Genomic DNA, 19410 nt, shown 5'->3' with positions numbered 1-19410 from the left:
TCTTCAGCTCAGAACCAAGCAGAGAAAGTCACCATCTCGACTCCCCATCCTTGGTCTCAGGGCCCTGTCCATCCTGGCCCCGGCCCTCAGAGACCCTGCCTCCCTCTTCCACTCTGCACCCTGTATTTGTGCCCCAGCTGCCCTCCCAGACACCCATCCCACACAGGTTGTCACAATCACACAGGCTTGGGAAGGCTAGCAGAGGGAAACTGAGCCTGAAGAAGGGCAGAACTAGTTGAAGGACCCCATATCCTGGCCACAGAGACTGGGGCTCTTCACTTTGCCCCCTCAGCTCCCCAGGGTTAGTCTGCCACTGGGGCTAGGCCAGGAGAACTGTGATCCTGTGCATAGCCAGAAAGCAGCAGCTCAAGCAGGCAAACAGGAGAGAGAGGTAAGCATGAAGCCCAACACAGATGGGGACACGGACCCAGATGGGGGCTGAGGTCCAAACTGGTCAAGACCACGATCCTCCCACAGGGGTGGCTGGGACCAAAGCTCCAACAAGGGACAGAACCCTGAAGGGAGAGAGAACCCTAGAAGGGGGCAGCCTGGGGGCCTGGGCCACAAAATTCAGGGAGGGAGCGATGGAGCCTGGGAGGCTGAGACAAAGACAGAGGCACAGACAGAAAGACTGACCAAAGGACGGAGGGGCAGGAAGAACGAGGGATCGAGATGCAGAGCGTGCGTTCTTTGGGGAAGAAAGGCGGGACGTCTAGGGCTGTCTTCCCGCTTCCCGGAGCTCCTGGCAAGCGTTGTCTGGACGCCCTGGCCAGTCTCAGCCCCAGGAGCCCCAGAACTCGAGGGCCCGTGGGACCCCAGGACGTGGGGTCAGGATCGATAAGGTCGGTGGCGGCCGCGGCACCACCAGGCTTACCCTACCTTGCGCGCCCGGCTCTGGCGCGGAGAAAAACGGAGAGGAGCCGGGGGCGCGGAGTTCCAGCTCCCGCTAGAGCGCTCGCTCGCTCGCTCGCTGGCTCGGCAGCTCTGCGCTCTCCGCCCGCCCGCTCAACCTGCAGCTTTCAATCGCGGCCCGCCCCGCCCCCGGCCCCGGCCCGCCCTCAGCCCCTCCTCCATTCCAGATCTCCCGCGGCCAACCGGGCCTCCGCCTCCCCCCAGACTCCTCCAACGCTCCCCTCTTCAGGCGCACCGGCCCGGCGCTGTCCGCCGCGTGGTGCTGAATCCTCGGGCTCTCCCACCCTGTGCTGGAGCAGTTGCCTCTTGGCCCCCTCCACCCCAAGTCAGACTGCGTCCCAGAGAGCAGCGGGCATGAGGCACTGGGCTGGGAAGGTCACTGAGCCCCGGGAGGTGCGCACAGTGCTATGGGTTCCCATCTGCGAGAGCGGGAGGGCTGGCCCTAGGGTAGTGGGGTCCACTGGGAGATAGGTAAAGAGGCACGTAGGAGATAGGTGGAGCGCTTAGCCTGCTGCATCCCTGTCCTCACACTGATTCTCCGTATCCATGAACTGCAGTTCCATCCACACGCCAGGCCTGGGGTGGGGGAATGTGTCTTCAGCCCCAAGTGCGAGCTGGGGCCTGAGTCACTAGAAGGAAGAGATGGAGTGGGGGGGGGTGAGGATCAGAGGAGGATGGGACATTCTCTTCCTTCCTGCAGATGACCTTTAAAACCAGTACACCCCACACACATCCAGCCCTGACCTCCCCCCCACCCCTCCACCAATCTCCACTCTCTTGTGCAAAGGGCATTAATGGCAAAGAGATACCAATCTGGGGTGGGGGGTGGGGTTGCAGGACCAGGGACTCAGGGTCAACCCTGAGGGACAGGCTGGGGCTGACAGGGGGATCTGGGAGGGAGGGGGCTGGGGAAGAGGCTCCTGAAACTGGCTGCTGCATAGGAGGGAGCAGGAGCTGGAGCCCGAGCAGAGGGAGGACAGCTCTGAGATGTTCTTGAGTCTTCTCCCCTCCTGCAGCAGAGTGCGGAAGGATACCCCTGGGTAGGGGTGGTGGATAATCTGCATCGCCACACTGTACTGAGGGATTTGGAGAGGGCGGCTGCACCCAGATTTAGCCCCAGAGCCATAACGCACGCACTAACATGTACTAAGGGGCACAGCATCTATACACGTTCCCCTGGTGCTGCCCTTTCTTCCACAGGTGTCAGTAGAGGTAAGGCTAGCTGAGATGCATGCCAATGAGCACATGCTAATCCCTGGTCCCTCTGGTACACACACCTACATATGGGCTTGGCGTTGGGGGTTGGGGGGCAGGGGGTTGTCACCAAGGAAGGACAGGTGTTTTCCCTGGACACAGAAACTGGACGCTCCACTGCTCTGGAAAGAGCACAGCTGTACAACAGACTAAGACATCAAACCCAAACAAACTCCATCGCTAATATGAGGCAAGGTGGCAGCAGGATGAGGGTACAGAGCTGTCAGACAAGGCTGGAGAGACAGACATGCTGTCTGCCAGCTCCTGCTGTTCCCACCCTCTCCGCTGTCTCAGAGCAACTGCTCCCTGGGGTAGGTGAGTGATGGCCTGGGCCCCTGGAGCAGGGGGGCTGACAGTAGCAGGGTTCTGAGGTGAGAGGAGCTGCACAGCAGTCCCAGCCCACTCACCAAGGCAGCCTCACAAAAGACATGGGGCTTTATAAACACAGCACAAGCCCAAGTGGCCATTATATGGCCCGCAGCAAGTGAGCTGCACAGTCCCGCGACAGCACATGGACATGCAGTTACACACCCAGCTATGCACAAACACACACCCAGCCTTACCTGCAGAGCTGTACATGTGGACACAGCCACACACATAGCAGTACACATAAACACACAACTGCACACACAGCTGTATACACAGACACAGCCGTAATTCATAGCTCTACATGTGGACACACAGCTGTACACATGAACACATATACGTAGCTGTACAGGTGAACATGTCCACACATATATAGCTATACTCATGGACACACAGCTGCAAAGACCTATAGCTTTACATATGGACACAGAAAAACACACAGCTTTACACATGAACACACCCTGCCAAACATAGTTGTACACAGACACATAACTACACACAGACAGCTGTATATGGACAAACCCCCGAGTGACGCTCCCAGATAGCCAGCCTCACACCCCTATAATTCAACCAAAGTTAGACACTAAGCACAGCAACATGTGCACAGAGTCACATAGCCATCCACACAAGGTACAGCCACCACATAAAAGACCAAAGGCATGCGTGTGTTCGCATGCACACACGCAGATACACAGCCACTGGCAGGCACAGCAGGGATGTCCTCACCGGCTGGACAGATAACAGTGTCAGCACAGGCACACTCTAGCCACAGACACAAAGGCATCCCTTGGAAGCAGACTGAGGCAGGCTGTGAGCTCCCCACTCCTGAGCCCCAGAGGGCACCCCATGCTCAGCTTTCACACCCCTTGTCCTGATCTGCCTGCTCTCCAGCAGCCTGGGGGAGCCTCTGGGGCTGCTGCAATGGAGGGGCAGCTGTCAAGTGGGGCCAAAGAACAGGGAGTGAAAGGCCTCCAATTCCCTCTACCCGCCCCCCCAGGGTACCTGGCCAAGTTCTTTCCTCTCCTCAGGTTGGGGGTGCTCCTGCCCACTCTGCGGTCCCCAAGAACCAGAACCATTGTGGAACAAACAAATGCACAGTACAAATCCAGGTAAAACAAAGAAAAGCATTTGCTTTATTCTGGGTCCTGGAAGCTCCAATGTGAATCTGAAAAAAAGATGTAACAGGGGTGGCAGCCGCAGGGGCTCGGTGCCAACAGTCCCGGCTCCTTTGGCTCTGGGAGCTGAGAGGGCAGTGAGGAGAAGGCTTAGCCAGAGGCCCAGGGCAGTAGAAGTCAGGTCTGCTTGAGACCCCTGGCCCCAGCCTGAGCCTGGGAGGTGGAGGAAGAAGAGGACTGAAGAGGCTGCTCAGTTCCTTAGCAACTGCACCACAGGAAGGTGCAGGCTGTGGGTTACTCCTCGCCCTTCTCAGGGGTACTGGGCTCCCGGGGCCACTTGGCAACCCCAAGGGGTTCAGCCTCAGGGCCGACCCTTGCCTCCCCAAGGGGTCCCTCGCCCTCCAGGTCCAGCTCCTCAAAGGAGGAGCCGCTGGCACCCGACTCGCTGTAGCTGTGCTCACTGCGGGTGTCACCATCATCCCAGCCACGGCTGCTCACCCCAGGGGACAGTGTGGCAGCTGAAGTCTCCCGGCTGCCAGGACCCACCTCCAGGCTTACAGAACTTGTGTCACTCATCGTGTCAGTTCCTGAAGGAAGAGGGAGCACAGGTTAGCTAGGGCCCCCACCCCCTCCTCCAGGGAGAGGACTGAGGCTCTCCCACCAGCCCAGCAACTCAGCATACACAGTGTGCTCATGAATAATAAAGCTGCCCCGGCTCAAGAGGCTCATTCCAGCTGCCCTCTGCCCTGTCTTGGCAGGGCAGAGGGACAGAACAGGGAGGGAGTGAGGGAGGACAGCCTGCTGTATACTCCTCTCCCTACCCTGAATTAGCCTCAGCTCCCTGCACTCCCACAAAGCCTGCTGCCCCCCAGCCCCCAACAGTCCATTAAGGACCATTCAGCCCCAACCTGAGAAGCTGAGGGTAGGACAGAGATTTAAGTAGTGTCCCCTCCTCCACCCCCTATTTCAGGCTTGGAGAGAGGTTTCTCCAAGGCCAGAACACTGCCCATAAGGCCTGAGGACAGGAGAATGGACCAGGAGGCCTGCTCTCCTGTGTCCCTCCCCCATGCAGGGCTCCCCAAGGGGCAGCCATATCCCTGCCTCTGGCCCACACTGAGCCTCAGTTTGAGGAGGAGGCTGGGGCAGGAGTGGGATGGAGAAGTCCTGAGAAATCCTCGACCAATTACACGGGAGGAGGATGTTGGGACGAAGCATTTTAAGGACTTTCTTCTTCTATGCCTGGGTCACCCCAGAGAAGTCCTTACCCATCCCCAACCACTAGTGGCTCCTGAGCCACAAAGCAGCAGAAGGGACCATGGGAGAACTCTGCAAGTGGCTGGAGTGCCCTGAGATGTCTCCCAGCCTGCTCCTCCCACCCCCAACACGTCCTCCAGGGCAGGTTCATCTGCCCTGCTCAGGAGCAGCCCCTCAATTCACCTCCTCAGGTCAGAGGCACTGACAGCAGTTGGGGGTGGCAAGGAGGAGCAAAGAACTCAGGCCTACTGTGCGTAGGAATCCAGATTGAGAAAAGGCGGATATGCTTCCCTTCCTGTGTGAGAGGGAAGGGGGCAGCTATCAAACATCACAGAAAGTGACGGGTGGGCCAGCTTCCTCAGATCCTGTCTCCATGGTGATTGAGCCCCGAGCCCGGCACAGCTGGGGACTGCTTGGCGTTTGGGACTTGGCCTGGAACTTTCACTGAACCTCAGCTGGAGCCCAGGGTGAGGGGTGGGGTGGGGTGGGATCTGCTCCCTCAGCCTCCTCGGCCCCAAGATGACCTCTGGGACCTACTGACAGAGGTGAGATGAGCCCTGTAAGTGCCAGGTTGCTGGCCCAGGGCCCTCTTCTTGCTGGGGCCTCAGTCATGGCTCCCAGAGTGGAGGTATTCAAGAGTGAGCCAGGACTACTCCCTGAATTATAGGTGGTTCCCTCTGACCCTGGGGCAGGACTCCAGCCCCTCTTTCTTGCCTTAAATAATAACTGGTGCCCCAGAGGCTGCAGGCCTGAAAGGAGCAGAGGAGGGGGATAATTTCTCCCTGGCCCCATTAAGTTCAATCCACCCACCCACCCAATGGCTCTCTCGGGACCCAGGTATGGGAACCTGCCTGCTTGCCAGCTAGCTGCCTCCTCCCTCTCCCAGTTCCTAGGCTAGGAATGATCAGAGGAAGGAGCCCAGGGGTGCCCCTTCAGGCCAGGGACCAGCATGCTGGGATGAGGACAGCCTCTGGGCACATGTGGACACTTCTGGCAAAGGAGTCCAAGGCAGGGAAGTGGCAACCCTCCAGCTCCATCAAGGTCTGCACAGGAGGAAGTCCAGAGTCCTGGGTCTGTGTCCCAGGGCAGAAGAGGCCAGGCAAGGCAGGGTAGCACCTAAATCCCAAAGGCTGCTGAAGCAGAGAATGAAGCTGCCACCTCACCCCAGTCCCTCTCTCCTCCACTGCCCACAGCCAGTGCAAGAAGATCAAATATTCATTGCCTCTCTGGAGCTAAATAATACATCAATGTAATAACAGGTGCAAGGCAGCTAATCACCCCCCTTTCACCTCCCAGCTCAAGCGGGGGCCACAGCAGGGAGGCAGACAGGGACAGGCCAAGCCTTGGGCAGACAGGCATCCACCACACGCTGCTGCGCAAGTGGCATGTACCTGGCAAGCAGACACCCAGAGTCCGCCCCAGGTGCCAGGGCAGACCCTATCAGAGGAGAGCAGACCCCTTGTCCCCACTCCAGGGAATGGGTGGGCAGGCTGGTGGGTAGGACAGGCCAAGGAGCCGGGGGCGTGGGAGCTAGGTTGCAGCCAGCTGTAGTGGGTGCCAAGCAGTCCTTCAACACCCTGGCAGGCGGTGTTTGAAAGAGGAGCTGGGTGGGGGGGAAAAGAAAAGGGGTGCAGGTAGCTGAGGGAGGTTGAAAGAAGGTCAAGGTGCTCCCCTCCTGCCCTGGGGACTGCCTTGGCCTGCTGACCTTGTAGTATGTCCTGTGCCCACAGTAGGGGCACTGAAGAGTGTCTGCCAGGCACTACCAGGCCGGTGGAAGCAGTGCCCCATGGAAGTAATTAAGTGGCAGATGAAGTTAACTGTGTTGGACATGGCCCCTAGGGAGTGAAGGCTGCCTCCCAGTACCCACCCCCTGCCCCCGCCAACACATGTCTCTCAGGGTGACCTTGGCTGTTGAAGATTGGATGGACAGAGAGAGTCTCCTAAAGCAGGAGGTGAAGAGGGACAGTCACTCTCCTCCCAGCCCTGTACCACTGCCACAGGTCATGGACCTCCAGAGTCACATGAGGCTCCACCAGCATGGCCAAGCCTTAGACCCTCTAAGACCACTTGGGATGTTACCAGCAGGTCCCCTCGCACCTGGGGACAGCTCAGGGTTACAAGAGGTCACGAAAGGGGGTGGGCTGAGAGCAGGCAAGCAACCTACTGGCCTGGACCTGGGGTAGGAAGGCTGGCTCTGATGGAAGGGGCAGGGTGCTGATCTCCTGGCTCCCCTCTGCATGCTCTCTGGTTCCTCTTTGACTGTTTCATTGATTTATTTATTCTTGGCTGCATCGGGTCTTAGCTGCTGCACGTGGGCTTTCTCTAGTTGTGGAGAGCAGGGGCTGCTCTTCGTTGTGGTGCACAGGTTTCTCATTGCAGTGGCTTCTCTTGTTGTGGAGCATGGGCTCTAGGCACATGGCCTTCAGTAGTTGTGGCTCGTGGGCTCTAGAGCGCAGGCTCAGTAGTTGTGGCGCACGGGCTTAGTTGTTCCGCGGCATGTAGGATCTTCCCGGACCAGGGCTCGAACCCGTGTCCCCTGTATTGGCAGGTGGATTCTTAACCACTGGGCCACCAGGGAAGTCCCCCTGTTCCTCTTCGGAAGGAAGAAAGCAGCTGGCTCTGGGTGGGGCCCCATATTGGGGGACACCTTGTTCCTCTCCTTACCTTCCATATCCAGAGCCAATCTCACTTCCTGACGAGCCCACCCAAGTGATGCCTTTCCTGAGCAGCCTCAGCCCCCTCCCATGAGCATCCAGCTGTCTGTGATCTGTGTTTCCAAGGGTACTCCTGCTGCATCTGAAGGGAATCCAGGCAGGGTCTTTGTATCTGCATTGCCAAGGGTAACGTGTGAAGCCACACCTACATGGATCTGCGTGTCTAAGAACAAGTAACTCTGCACGTGGGTAGACGGGTCCCTTCTTCCACCTCTGTGAAGCTTCGCCTGGACACCCACAGTGCGACCCAGCCAAGGAGGAGGCCCCACTCTCTTCCCCCCGCAACACCCCTGCCCCGTACCTGTGCCATCCACGTGGGCATCAATGGCCTCTGCAGGGCCCCGGAATTTCCGCTCTGTCTCCTTCACCTCAGGCACATAGAAGTCTCCCTGCCGTGCCAGTGGGCACATGAAATAGATCTGGTCTTGCTGGTAGATCTCCAGCCGTGGGTGGGCACACAACTTCCGCTCCTTGTGGGAGAGCGCGAAAGGCGGAATGAGCCCTACAGGGCCTCTGACCCACATGTCCCTGAGTGGCCCCAGGAACTGTCCATTATTTATTCCCTCCCAGGGGGCTGGCTCCGCTTCCTGCCCCAATCTCCCGAAGGCACCCACACAGCATCCTAAGGGCAGGACCTCATACTCCAGGGGGCAGTGGTCTGAGGACCTGGGAGTCCTAGGACAGGTGCTAAAAGAACCCAGGAGCCTGGCACTGCTAATCCTGGGACCAAAACGCTGTTCCAGAAAGCACCGGTCTCACAGAGCCATGAAGCTTAGCACCCCAGAATACCCTAGGACAGGGACCCCACAGTCTTTGACCCCAGGCACCCAAGCCAAGCCAAGGTCTGAGCTGCCAGACTTGCCGTCTCAGGATCCCATGGCCCTGACCTCCTCTCTGCCCTGGACAATGCTGACTGACCCACCAATATCAGGAGAGGCAGTGCCCCTGACTCTCAGGCCTCTTGCCCCTGCCCTTGCAGACATGTTACTGACTAACCCTGAATAGGAGCTCCAGGCCAGCTAAACCTCTCTCTTACTCCCACTCCCCTGCTGGTTCAGGTCTATTCCAACCTCCGAGACTGTCAGATGTGGTTGGTTCCCACCCTTTCTCAGACCTGGGTCCTGAGTTTCAGCCAAGGGGGAGGTGGCAGACTCTAGGCTAGAGGAACAGACAAGACAAGTAGGTCTAATACTGGACACTGCCCAACTCCCCAGTGGGCTGAAGTGCCAGCTTATAGGGCCCCACGTGTAGACAGGCACTCCACTCCCTTCTGCGTGAACACAGAGCCCAGTGCTCCGTAGCCCCCAGTGTATGTGAAAGGGGCACAGACACATGCCAGAGCTGCCCTGAGACAGGCAGACAAACCAGAACAGGGGTCAAGTGCATCTTGCTCCTGAGCCTGCCCTCTTCCCGCAATGGAGCACAATTATCCACTAAGATGATTGCAAGGACCCTGCCCTGTCACTGCTCACCCGCCAACCTTCACAACACGGCTATTTATAGCACCCGTCCGGCTCTCACCATGAGCTCTGAAATGAGCCTTCCACTTAGCGGTAATGAGAGACTTACTGCCTGGTGGGGAGAAGCCACTCCAGGACTCCACTTGTCTGCCTGCCTGGCCACGCTTAGGGTTGAGGAACCCCCCTCCAGTTGAAGCAAGTGAAGAGAGAGAAAAATGAGCCCCCGGGAGAGAGAGGGAAGGAAGGTTTATTTTATCCAGCCAGGGCCCTCAGCAGCCGGCTGGAGGCCACATGGGGGTGGATGTCCTGGCCCAAGGTCTAGCTGCAGCTCAGCCTCTGACTCCATGGGTGACCCAGGCAAGGCCTTTCGTCCTAAGACTCTGTGAGCTTGAACAGAGTGGGACACCCTAGCCCTGACACCTCCAGGGGCAGTGAAGGAAAGTCATTATTTTTAATAGTTTGAGTCTGACCTTCTTTGCTAACATGGGTGGCTCTTTTGGCCATCTAATGAGGCCATTCTCCCAGCTCTTCCCATCTCCAAACACATCAATGGCTGCCTCTGCTTTTCCACCTGCCCACACACCCACCCCAGCCCTGTTCTTCAGGAGGAGGGTGAACAAGAAGACAACATCAGGAATGAGTAGCTACCAGGCTCTGGGGCTCCGCTACTGCCAGCACCTGGGGGCGAGCATCTGCCAAACCTGAACCCCACTCAGTGAACTGGTCACGAGGCCAGGGTCAGGGAGGCTCCCTGAAGAAGGTCCAGGTCATTCCCTGATAGCTAGAGGGAAAGGGCTCCCGAACCCAATCAGGGCATGGCCTTCACCAGCATTCCATACTCTGGGCATTCAAAGGGTCCAAAAGGAAGCTGCTGAGAGGTGATCAGCTACCCGGAGGCCCATCTCTCAAGGGCTGAAGACAGTCGGCTTTTGGGGATGCTTCTAGGAATCAGAGCCTGTGTGCACCCAGAAATTCCAGGGACAACCCTCGCCAACACTCAAGCCACCTGCCTAGCTTTCCTTTTGGAAGTAACAGGGATGATAAGAGGGAGCAGTGCCCTTTCCACCCTCTCCTGGAGGCCAGGCATCAGGGTGGGTAGCACCAAGCAGCCACCCTTGCCAACTGCTCTGCCAGCCCCCTCATTGGCAGGCGGGAGGCAGCTCTCTGTGGCCGCTCTGTGCATCTGCCTCCTCCGGAGAGCCCGGTTCTGAAGTTGCCTGGCTGTGGACAGCCCCGTTGCCATGGAAACTGCATCCTCCATTCTTGCTGTCGCCTTCATCTCAAAGCCATCCGGGAGAACAGAGGAACAGGGGAGACAGAGGAGGGAGAGAAAACTGTGGCCTGGGGCTACCCAGCCCTTCCTTCCCTGCCCAGCCCTCCCTCCTCACAGCATCCCACACAGAGAATGCCAGCTGCCCAAGCCTGTCCCCAGGCCCCTGGAGGGGCAGCCTAATACCCGAGCCCAGCCCAGTCCTACCCAAGCCACCTGGGGGACCCTGGCCCTCCCTACTGGAGAGAGGCATGGAGCTAATTAAAATCTCATTGACGGCTCAGCCCAAATCATTTTAACACATGCTGGATCCTGTCAAAATTCAGACTCAGGGGCAGAGAAGGGGCAGGAAGAAGGCAAAGGCAGAAACTTCCAAACCAGGTCCATAGATAGGGGGAGGGGCTTATAAGTGTCCCTGTAGCCTCTCCTTGAGATCCCTCTCCACGCTCTGCCCACTGACCAAGAATGAGTTCAGTAGGGGGCTGGGGATGGAGGGTGGGGGCAGGACTAGCCATATGCCCTGTCCCTAAGTGATCAGGCAGAGAGAACAAGCCCTTTCCCTCCCAGCCAGGTGCAGTCTCTGAGGGAAGAGAGGATAGCCGTGGGCCAGCTCTCAGGTCCTCTCTGCACAGCAGGAGCTGTGGCCCGGGCAGCGTGTTGATGACCTGGTAAATATTGGAAAATCATCGAAGTAAGGCAAGGCCAGCTGCCTCTCCCTCAGCTAGCCTCAGGGAGCCCTTGGAGAACTGACTGCCAAGGACACCAGGCCAATGCCACACTGGGCCGGTACTGCTGGGGAAAGGGGACTGACTGGATGGGCCTGGAGTCTTCCCAGCCCTGGGCACAACCCCTCCCACAGACCAGACAGCCAGACGCTTGAGGAAGCATCACCAGGACAGGGGAACCTGCTCTGGCCACTGAAGCTACGGGCTACCTGATGAGGCCACAAACCAGGGCAACTCATTCGCACATGCAGACTCAAGGGGATCACAAAGCCCTGCTCCAAGGTGGGAGAGACGCAGATGTCTATAATCCTCCCCGCCTAATAGGAAGAAGTCAGCTAATCATGCCAAGGTGCCACTAGGAACTGCTAGAAACTGGATTCCAGAGTTCCAGTCCCTCAGATACACCTCCAAGGATTCCCTCCCCCCTGGGGCTTCCACAAACAGAAACAATAGGTGGACTTGGTACACCACCCATAATGCAGGGATTTCCAGGAGACCTCAGCCACCAGCACTCCCCCCACCACTCCTGCACCAACACCAGGTGCTCACACCGCCCACAGGGGTGCCGGCAGACAAGGGAAGGAGCAGCACACAAAAGGCTGCCATGGTGCCACTGACCTGTCTACCTTGGGAACACACCACACGCTCCCTCCTCACCTCAGGCTGAGCTCATGTCCTGGGTGGGGTGCAGCTCAGGGCTCCTGCAAAGGCACCAGATTGGCATATGCCGAGCCAAGGTTTCCCCACAGGACCCACAGTGCCACCCCTGGTAGTTCTTACTGAATTAGGAGAGGGGAGGAGGGAAGAAAGAGAGAGGACTTGAACTACTCTCATTTGGTGTTCTGCTCTCAAACCATCAACCTGTGCCCTGGCCTGGGCTAGGGGTGGGGAGAGTGTGGCGTGCAGAAGAGGTCAGACCCAGCAGGGGAGACAGGGTGGATCCCATTCCCAGGCTGCCCAGAGCCTGGGTTTGCTCAGAGCTATGCGGTCTCAAATCCTCAAAAGGACAAGGCAATGGGTGCAGGCCAAGGTCTGGGTCATGCATCTCCTAGATGAGCTCTAGGCCCAGAAAGGGATGAGGTCTGCTCTATCAATCTCCACCCCATCACAGCCCTCTACTTCCTGTCTCACTGAAGTGAGGGGCCCTGGGTCTTCCTGTTCACTCTGAGTGGACCAGTCCTACCTGTCCCTCCACGCCAGGCTGGAGAGCTGGGCAGCCACACAGCCAGCAAACAGCTGTTGCATCCCACCCAAGGTGATGGCATCTCTTCACTGGGTGAAGTGAGGCATGCTCATTTTTAATTTCACAGACACTGACGTGCACCCGCCTGCACATAGCAGTCCCTGCCAAGTGGGGGCTCAGACCCTGGAGGCCCCTTAGGCAGCTGGTCTGCATCGAATGTGCAAAGTGATGGGGGAGGCGCAGCGGGGGCTGCTGCTGGAATGTGGCACATTGTTATTACTCTGCCCAGGAACTTCCGTCAACTTCCCTCTCCCATGCTCCCTCTTATACCCAATGGGCCTTTCAACAGCCTCTGGACCAAAACCTAAGCCTGTCTGTGGGGCGGGAAGTGACAGCAGGAGACAGCTCTGGGGATGCTGCAGTGCTAGCAAGGGAGAGCCTGCAGAAGGGATGGTGAGTACCCTTCTCCCTTGGAGCAGGACAGCCCAAAGCTCTGCAAATGAGAGGCAAAGGAGAAAAGGAATGAGATGGGGTTGCCAGGGACGGGACATAGGGGGAAGGAAGTGGCAGAAAGAGCTCCGGGCAGGAGCCCAGAGCCTTGGCCTAGCTATTGACCCCTCCCTGGGTCTCAATCTCCCCAACTGTAAAATAAAGAGATTGGAATAGATGATCTTAAAATAAGTGAGGAATTGGAAAATATGAACAAAACCCCCATTACTTAAAGACGATTGTACACTTGAAAAACCCAAAAAGAATCAATGGAGAAGCTACCAAAAATATTAAGCTCACAAAATTAACAAAAGCACAGCCCATTTTTCTGTGCACTAATCAGCCAGTTAGAAGATATAATGGAAGAAAGAGATGAAGGCCCTCTTGGGGTCAGGTCTAGCCCAGGGCCGAACTGGGAGCCCACCCCCACCCCAAATGGCAGGGGGGATGGCAGAGAAGCAAGGCTTGGGTGGGAGTCTGGGGAAGACTGCAGAAGGGGGAAGGTGTGAGGGAGAGCAGGGCGCTGTGCCTGGCACCCCAGCCTGCTGTGCCTGCTGCCGCTGCTGCCTGAAGACTTTTCATTTTCACCTCAGAGCCGGCAGCTTGCCATGCAATTTACACCTCTGCTCATATTCCTTCTCACCCAGGCCATGGCTTCCTGGGCAGCCCAAGAGGGGGGCCTCAGCAGCAGTGGAGACCAGCGTGGGCTGGGGCAGAAGCAGGCAAGAGTAGTTCCCTCTAAGCAGGCACAGGGGGCACAGGCCCTTAAGCATCCTAATACCTGGGTGGGCCAGGCAGGTCCTGATCTGCAGCCATGCCCAGCCTTTCCCCAGGGTCCAGATAGCCAATACTCAATCCCAGCTCAGCCCTGCTCTGGCCTTCTGAGCCCTTGTGGAGCAAGAGCAGAGGGCTGGGGAGTGTGGGGGTGAGTACCTACACGGGGAGCTCAGGGGCTCAGACCTGGGATCCTAACACTCTCCCTTCCAAATGAAGGGGAGCCACAGCCTCCCAGACGACGCTGCTGCCATGGCAGGCTCCATAGCCCATCCCTCTCCGAGATCCTGCCGCTTAGTCTGCAGCATCTGTGCAGTCAAGGACCTTGAGCCCAGTTCGGCTTATAAGCCAACGAAAATGTTGCTGATTGATTATCCAGCAGCAGGAAGGCTGCTTGGTGCAGATGGAGCCATGAAGTCAAGCACCTGGGAGCCAGAGGAATCAGGAAGTGCCAGAGGGAAGGACAGTTGGGCAAGTGGGGACGGAGAGGTGGGGAGAAAGACAGAAGGTAAGGGAGGAGGAGAAGGCCCTGAATTTCTCATCTCTGACTGGTACCTCTACTTGCTGCTCAGGAAAGACCTTCCCTCTGGAGCCTTAGGTTTCCTGTCTGCATAAGCAGACAGACAGCCTCTCCCGATCTGAGGGCTCCACTAAAAGGCAGAGTTTTTCTGCTCTGGAGGGATCTCCCTCCTTGGAATCTCTCCTCCTTCCTTGTTCCTGAAATCCCAAGCTCTCTGGAAAAGAGCAAAAGAATCCTTCCTTGGTAAGGCCCATCTGCCTGGGGAAAAAGGCTCTCTCTGGATTGGTGATGGCCCAAGCCCACAGCACCATCCAGACAAGCCTCAGCCCCCAGGGTCCTGCAGGGCTGCCAAGCTACAATATCTGAGCTGGTATTTCGAGAGTGGTGGCTCCCACGCCCGCCCCAGCAAAGGCTGGCTTTGTGCTTTCATTACTGGGATAGGGGAGTGGGGAGGGGTGAAGCCTGAGAGGCTGAGGAACAAGTTTCAGGGCCCCAGGCTGGCAGAGGGGAGAGCCTTAGCCTCCTGTGTGGGTCCCCACACCTCAACATCCAGGGGCAACTTCCTAAGGGGAGTCAGGGAAGCCAAGCCTTGGTGTGTGTTTGTGGAATTGGGATGGGGGGGGTCTCCTCCTGGCCCAGGGAAATCTGGGAATGGAGAGTCACTGCTACTCTCTGCTAACTTCTGTTACTCTCTTTCAGAGTTGGACTGTGGCCTCTGGCTCTTCCTCTCCATCCCCCAGTGCTCAAGTCCTGTTCCAAAGCCAGCCTGGATGCTGTCACTCATCTGATCACATACCATTAGTGGCTCTCTAAAACCTGCAGGACCCAGCCTCATCTCTTGGGCCCAAATTCTTGCTCCTCCCCTGTACTCCATCCACAATGGATACACAGGCCATGTCCACGTCAATGGCTCTGCCTGACCTGCCTTCCTACCTGGAGAACACTACCCATCCTTCAAGGCTCAGCCCAAATTTCCCCACCCCCAAAGGTTGCTTTGCCTTTCCCAGTGAATCCATCTCTCCCCTCCCCACCCCACTCCCCCTAGGCTAAGCCCTGTGGCTGGGAGAGATGGTGGGAGGAAAGAGTTCTGGGGGCTTATCATTCAGCCCCAGGTCCTGGTGCTACTGAGCACACCCTCCTCCCTGAACTGGGGCAGGCCAATTAGCAGGTCGCAGCCCTGGCAGGTAAGCTAGCCCTGGAGCCATCTCCACCTCACTGAGGGTAAGGACATGAGGACCAATAAGGCACCTGCAGCAGCTGCTTCCTGTGCCCAGAACAGCTGCCAAGGTAACCCTTAATGAGTCCCTGCTGGGCAAATGGGCAGCCAGGCTCTTCCTGCCTTTTGCTTCTGGCTCCCCCAGCAGGCTCCCAAATCGACAGCCTCAGCCTATGACTCTGCCCACCAGGGCTGGAGACAGAGGGTCAAGTGGGTGTTAGGCCACAGTGCTGCTATTATCCCAGACCCACTCTGGGTACCACTCCCAGTGCATCCCAAGCTCATGACAGTCCTCAGCCTCTTGGCCCCAGCCCCAATCATGGACAGAGCAGAGTGGCAAAAGGCATGTAGCCATCAGTGATTCTCTGCCCAGGGGATCCAGTCTGGACTTGGCCACTGCTTCAACTCCTGACCTTGGGTAACCTCCCCTCCCTAGGTCTCACTGTCATTACTGGTAAAACAATGGGGATGCTGGCTTTGATTAGGACCCTATGCCTGCCTCCTAGCTCATTCCTCCATGCCCCAAACAATGCCACACAAAAGAGGACCCAGTAAATAAGTGCAGAGTAAGTGACTGAGCTGAGATACCAGGAAGGCCTTCCTTATTAAAAATAAAGCTCGGGAACTCTCCCAAATTAGCTCAGCAAAGGTGATGGGCAGGGAAAGAGACGACCCCAAATTTCATATTCTATGGGGGCTTCCTTACCTGGATTCCCACTGCCAGGACCATCCTGCTCCCTACTGGTGTTTTGGCCTCAGTGTGGACTCAAACCACCCCCATCACTGACTGCCTCAAAGTCACCCAGACAGTCTGAGGGAAAACAAACACAGGAGATTGTGAGCCACTGGGCAGGACCCAGACTCTGACCATGCTGCTGGGAGCTTCCTCCCTGCTCACGCTCAACAGGATGACCCACTTCTGTAGCCACCCTGCTGAGGCAGCTGAGTCCCCCGCTCCTTAGTTTCCAGCTGGTTGTCCCTTGACACTGCCAGCCTATCACCCACCACTCAGGAATTCAGTCACATCCACTCCAGGGAAATCTCCACCGTGACACTCCCCAGGGCTTCCTCCAGGTCCAGCTTCCAGCTCCCCCAGAAAGTGCCTCTTCTGGGAACCCCTCCTGCCCCTGCCTGCACAAGGGATGAGCCCTGGCACCTCCCAGCTCCACTCACACTGCAACTGCCACGGCGTCCTCAGGATCTAGAACAGACATGCAGTTGGCCAGGGGTGGAAGAGGCATCTGCCCAATGGTGTCCCCCTCTTAGGACAGAGGTTTTCAAACCAGTTAAGTCTCAAACATCCTCCTCCAAACAAAAGCTCAGGAGGTCATCTGATGTGTAAAACCCAGAGGCAGAGCTACTCCAGCTGAGGCAAGTAAAGGTCTGAGTGCAGCCCCCTATCACTGGCTGCCAGCCACAGGGGTACCTTAGCACAGCCCCTAGGCTCTGGCCCCCAGAGCAGTCTAAGAACTAAGGTCTGGGGTCCCTGCTCACAGCTGTCCCTGGTAGAACAGCCCCATCAACCCAGCTATCCCCGAACTCTACCACCAAGGTTCCCCCACTGGCTCACTATACCTGCTCTGCCTACCACACATCTCCAATTCTATGGAGAAAGAGCCACTATCTGACCTCCAGGGCCTGCCTGCATTTACCCAGCCAACCAGCCTCCACACAGACAATGCCCTCCCTAAACTTAGGAGATGCCCAAACATCACAAGGAGACCTCCCTTGAAAACCTGGGGAAAGCAGAGACCCTGGGGAAGGGGGTTTATGGAAAAGATCATAGATCCTGTTGAAAGGAAGTCAGGCACGGGGGTCTTGGCTGGCCAGTCTAACACTCTTAGTGATCTCCTCACCAACTGCAGATATGAGCCAAGTACCGAGCTCAGGGAACTCACACACAATCCCATACGTGGGACCCCAGGCCTCGCACTCATCTCTGGTCTGCTCCATGTGCCCCAAGCCTTCCCTGGACGCTCATTAAGACTGGTCTCACCTTGTGGTGAATTTTGAGGCCTTTGCCTATTGTTCTGGGTTGATATCTGGTCCCCACCTCCTCTGTGGCATTGCAATTTCAAGGAAGCTCAGTTCCCTCCTTCAGCTGCCAGAAGAACCCCCTTCCTGGGGATCAGGGAGTGGTCTCCTCTTGCCCTGGAGGCTAACTCCTTGGACCCTGGTGGAGCGGCCTGACAAAGCTGGGGCATCTTCCACATAGACAAATAGTCACACAGAACCCAGGGACCCCTCACACACATGCTGTCCCAGAGTGCCTGGCCTGGGGCCCCCAGTGGTTTACGTGGAGAAAGGCAGACTTCCAGCCCCTAGAGCTTGCCAGGCTGCCAAGCTGGGGAAGCCCGGCCAGAGAGCCAGGGGCTGCCACACAGACCACAAAGCTGGGATCCAGCCATCCTTCCAGAATCCCCACAAGAGCCCTGACAAATGCTTGTCTTTGGGTTCCTCACAGAGAACCCCCAGGACCTTGCTGTCCCATGAGACCAATCCTGTCCCAGGCTCAGACATCTGCCACTGCCGGAACAGCAGCTGCTCTCCACCTCCCTCATCCAAAGCTCTGAGATCATTCACCTCCACCCCTCGCCCCAGCCTCTGGGGAAGCATGTGAGCCTGCCAAGCCCTCCCTCCCCTCCTCTTGGCTACTGCCGCCCTCACCACTCCTGAAATAGAAAGCCGACGGGCTGCTGTCACTGCATCTGAAGCAACTCCACAGCAGACCCAGCCTCAGATCCAGAGAGAAGCCAGTGGGGTGGAGAAAAAAGACACGCGCACATGTACGTAACATGTACATACACGCACGCACACATGGTTAAAGGCAGCCAGCTGTCAGGGTTGGGACAGTCAGAAGCGCTCAGAGTCTCATTAGCAGCCTCTTTTCTCTGGTCTCAGGGCAGTGGGGAAGAGGGCAGGTGTAAGAGCGAGCCTTACATTCTCTTCTCTCTGTCACCTAGGCCAAGAGAGGCACAGGGCCACCCCCTGTCCACTGCAGGCTGAGACCAACAAAGAGAACCGGCCCCTTCCTCGTCTTTCACCTGGGTTTGTTCCTCACCCCCAAAACCAGCAGAGCACCTGGGCCGTGCCTCCACTGAGGGCAGCCCGGCATCTGTCTCACTCTCCCAGCTGGTGGTCAGGCCCACACAGCACGCCTCGCAGACATCCCTGAGAAGCCCCTTGCATTGCCCCGCACCTGTCAGGCTTCCTCATCACAGGCAGGAGAGAGGATGGTACGCCCCCTGCTGCAGCCCCAACCCCAAGAAAATCAAGCCCAGAGCACAGCTGACAGGCTCCCACGGGAGGAGGAGGTAGGAGGAAGGGCTTTCATCAAAGAGGTGACGTCAAAACCAGGCAACTTGTGAAGCTGTCAGGGGCCAGGAAATTTGGACAAAGGTGTCTAAAAATAAACCCCTGAAGCCAAGAAAAGGCTGTGGTGGCTGAGTTGCTCGCCACCACACCACATGTCCTGTTCTGAGGTCTGGAACCCAGAAAGTCTCTTCCCAGGGGTGCTCCTCCAGACTGGCCCTTGAAGCTGAGGATGACACAGACAAGACCAGAGACACCACACACCAGCCCTTCCTTGGGTGAAATGCTGAGCAGGCCTTAGGCACTGATGTCTCTCTTCCTGCCCTCAACACCAGTCAGCTCCCCCACCTCCTGCCTCACCCTGCCCCTCAGCCTCCGGCCCGACCCCACGCCCAGCACCCTTCTGGCTGCCAACCTCCAGCTCACAAAGGAAATCCTCCTCCATCCTCCCCATGCCCCTTCCCTACCACAGCAGCCCTCCTGTTTCTTCTTCCTGTCTCTGCCCACGAAGGCCACAGCTGGTGACCCAGGGCCCCATTTCTTCATTCCCAAGCCCTGATACCAGACACTTAACCAGGTTGTGTCTGAACTCCCATTTCCATCACCAAGGCCCTGTCCCTTTTCCCAAGCTGCTCTGGAGAACAAGCCACCAGGTTCTTCCAAAACCGTCAAGTTCACATTCTTGCTAACTTTTTTCTCCTGTTCCCTGATCCCAGCCACACTGGCCATGCCCTCTGTACACTTTGCTGCCTCAGCCACCCTCCAGGGCAAATACTGTCAATAGGCTCACGTCACCAAACATATTCACCAGCCCAATCCTCTCTGAACTCCAGACTACACACATCA

General features: G+C 57.4%; 1 protein-coding gene across 4 annotated transcripts in view; it reads right to left on the bottom strand.

Moving 5' to 3' along the window:
* Positions 1-3538: 3538 nt before the first annotated feature.
* Positions 3539-19410, bottom strand: part of TEX264 (testis expressed 264, ER-phagy receptor) — a 29513-nt gene continuing 13641 nt past the window's right edge. For 3 of the 4 annotated variants that reach the window (XM_079934386.1, XM_079934385.1, XM_079934387.1), the window contains exons 5-6: positions 7917-8085; positions 3548-4234 (exon numbers count right to left, since the gene is read on the bottom strand). In XM_079934386.1, the coding sequence (XP_079790512.1) occupies positions 3942-4234; positions 7917-8085 (462 nt within the window). In that variant the 3' untranslated portion in view covers positions 3548-3941. Of the gene's footprint in view, positions 4235-7916; positions 8086-19410 lie in introns of all 4 variants that reach the window. The other variant, XM_079934388.1, reaches the window with a different exon arrangement.

Source organism: Stenella coeruleoalba (assembly GCF_951394435.1).
Source record: "Stenella coeruleoalba genome assembly, chromosome: 10".
Lineage (NCBI taxonomy): Eukaryota > Metazoa > Chordata > Mammalia > Artiodactyla > Delphinidae > Stenella > Stenella coeruleoalba.
This window is presented reverse-complemented; position numbering and strand designations above follow the sequence as displayed.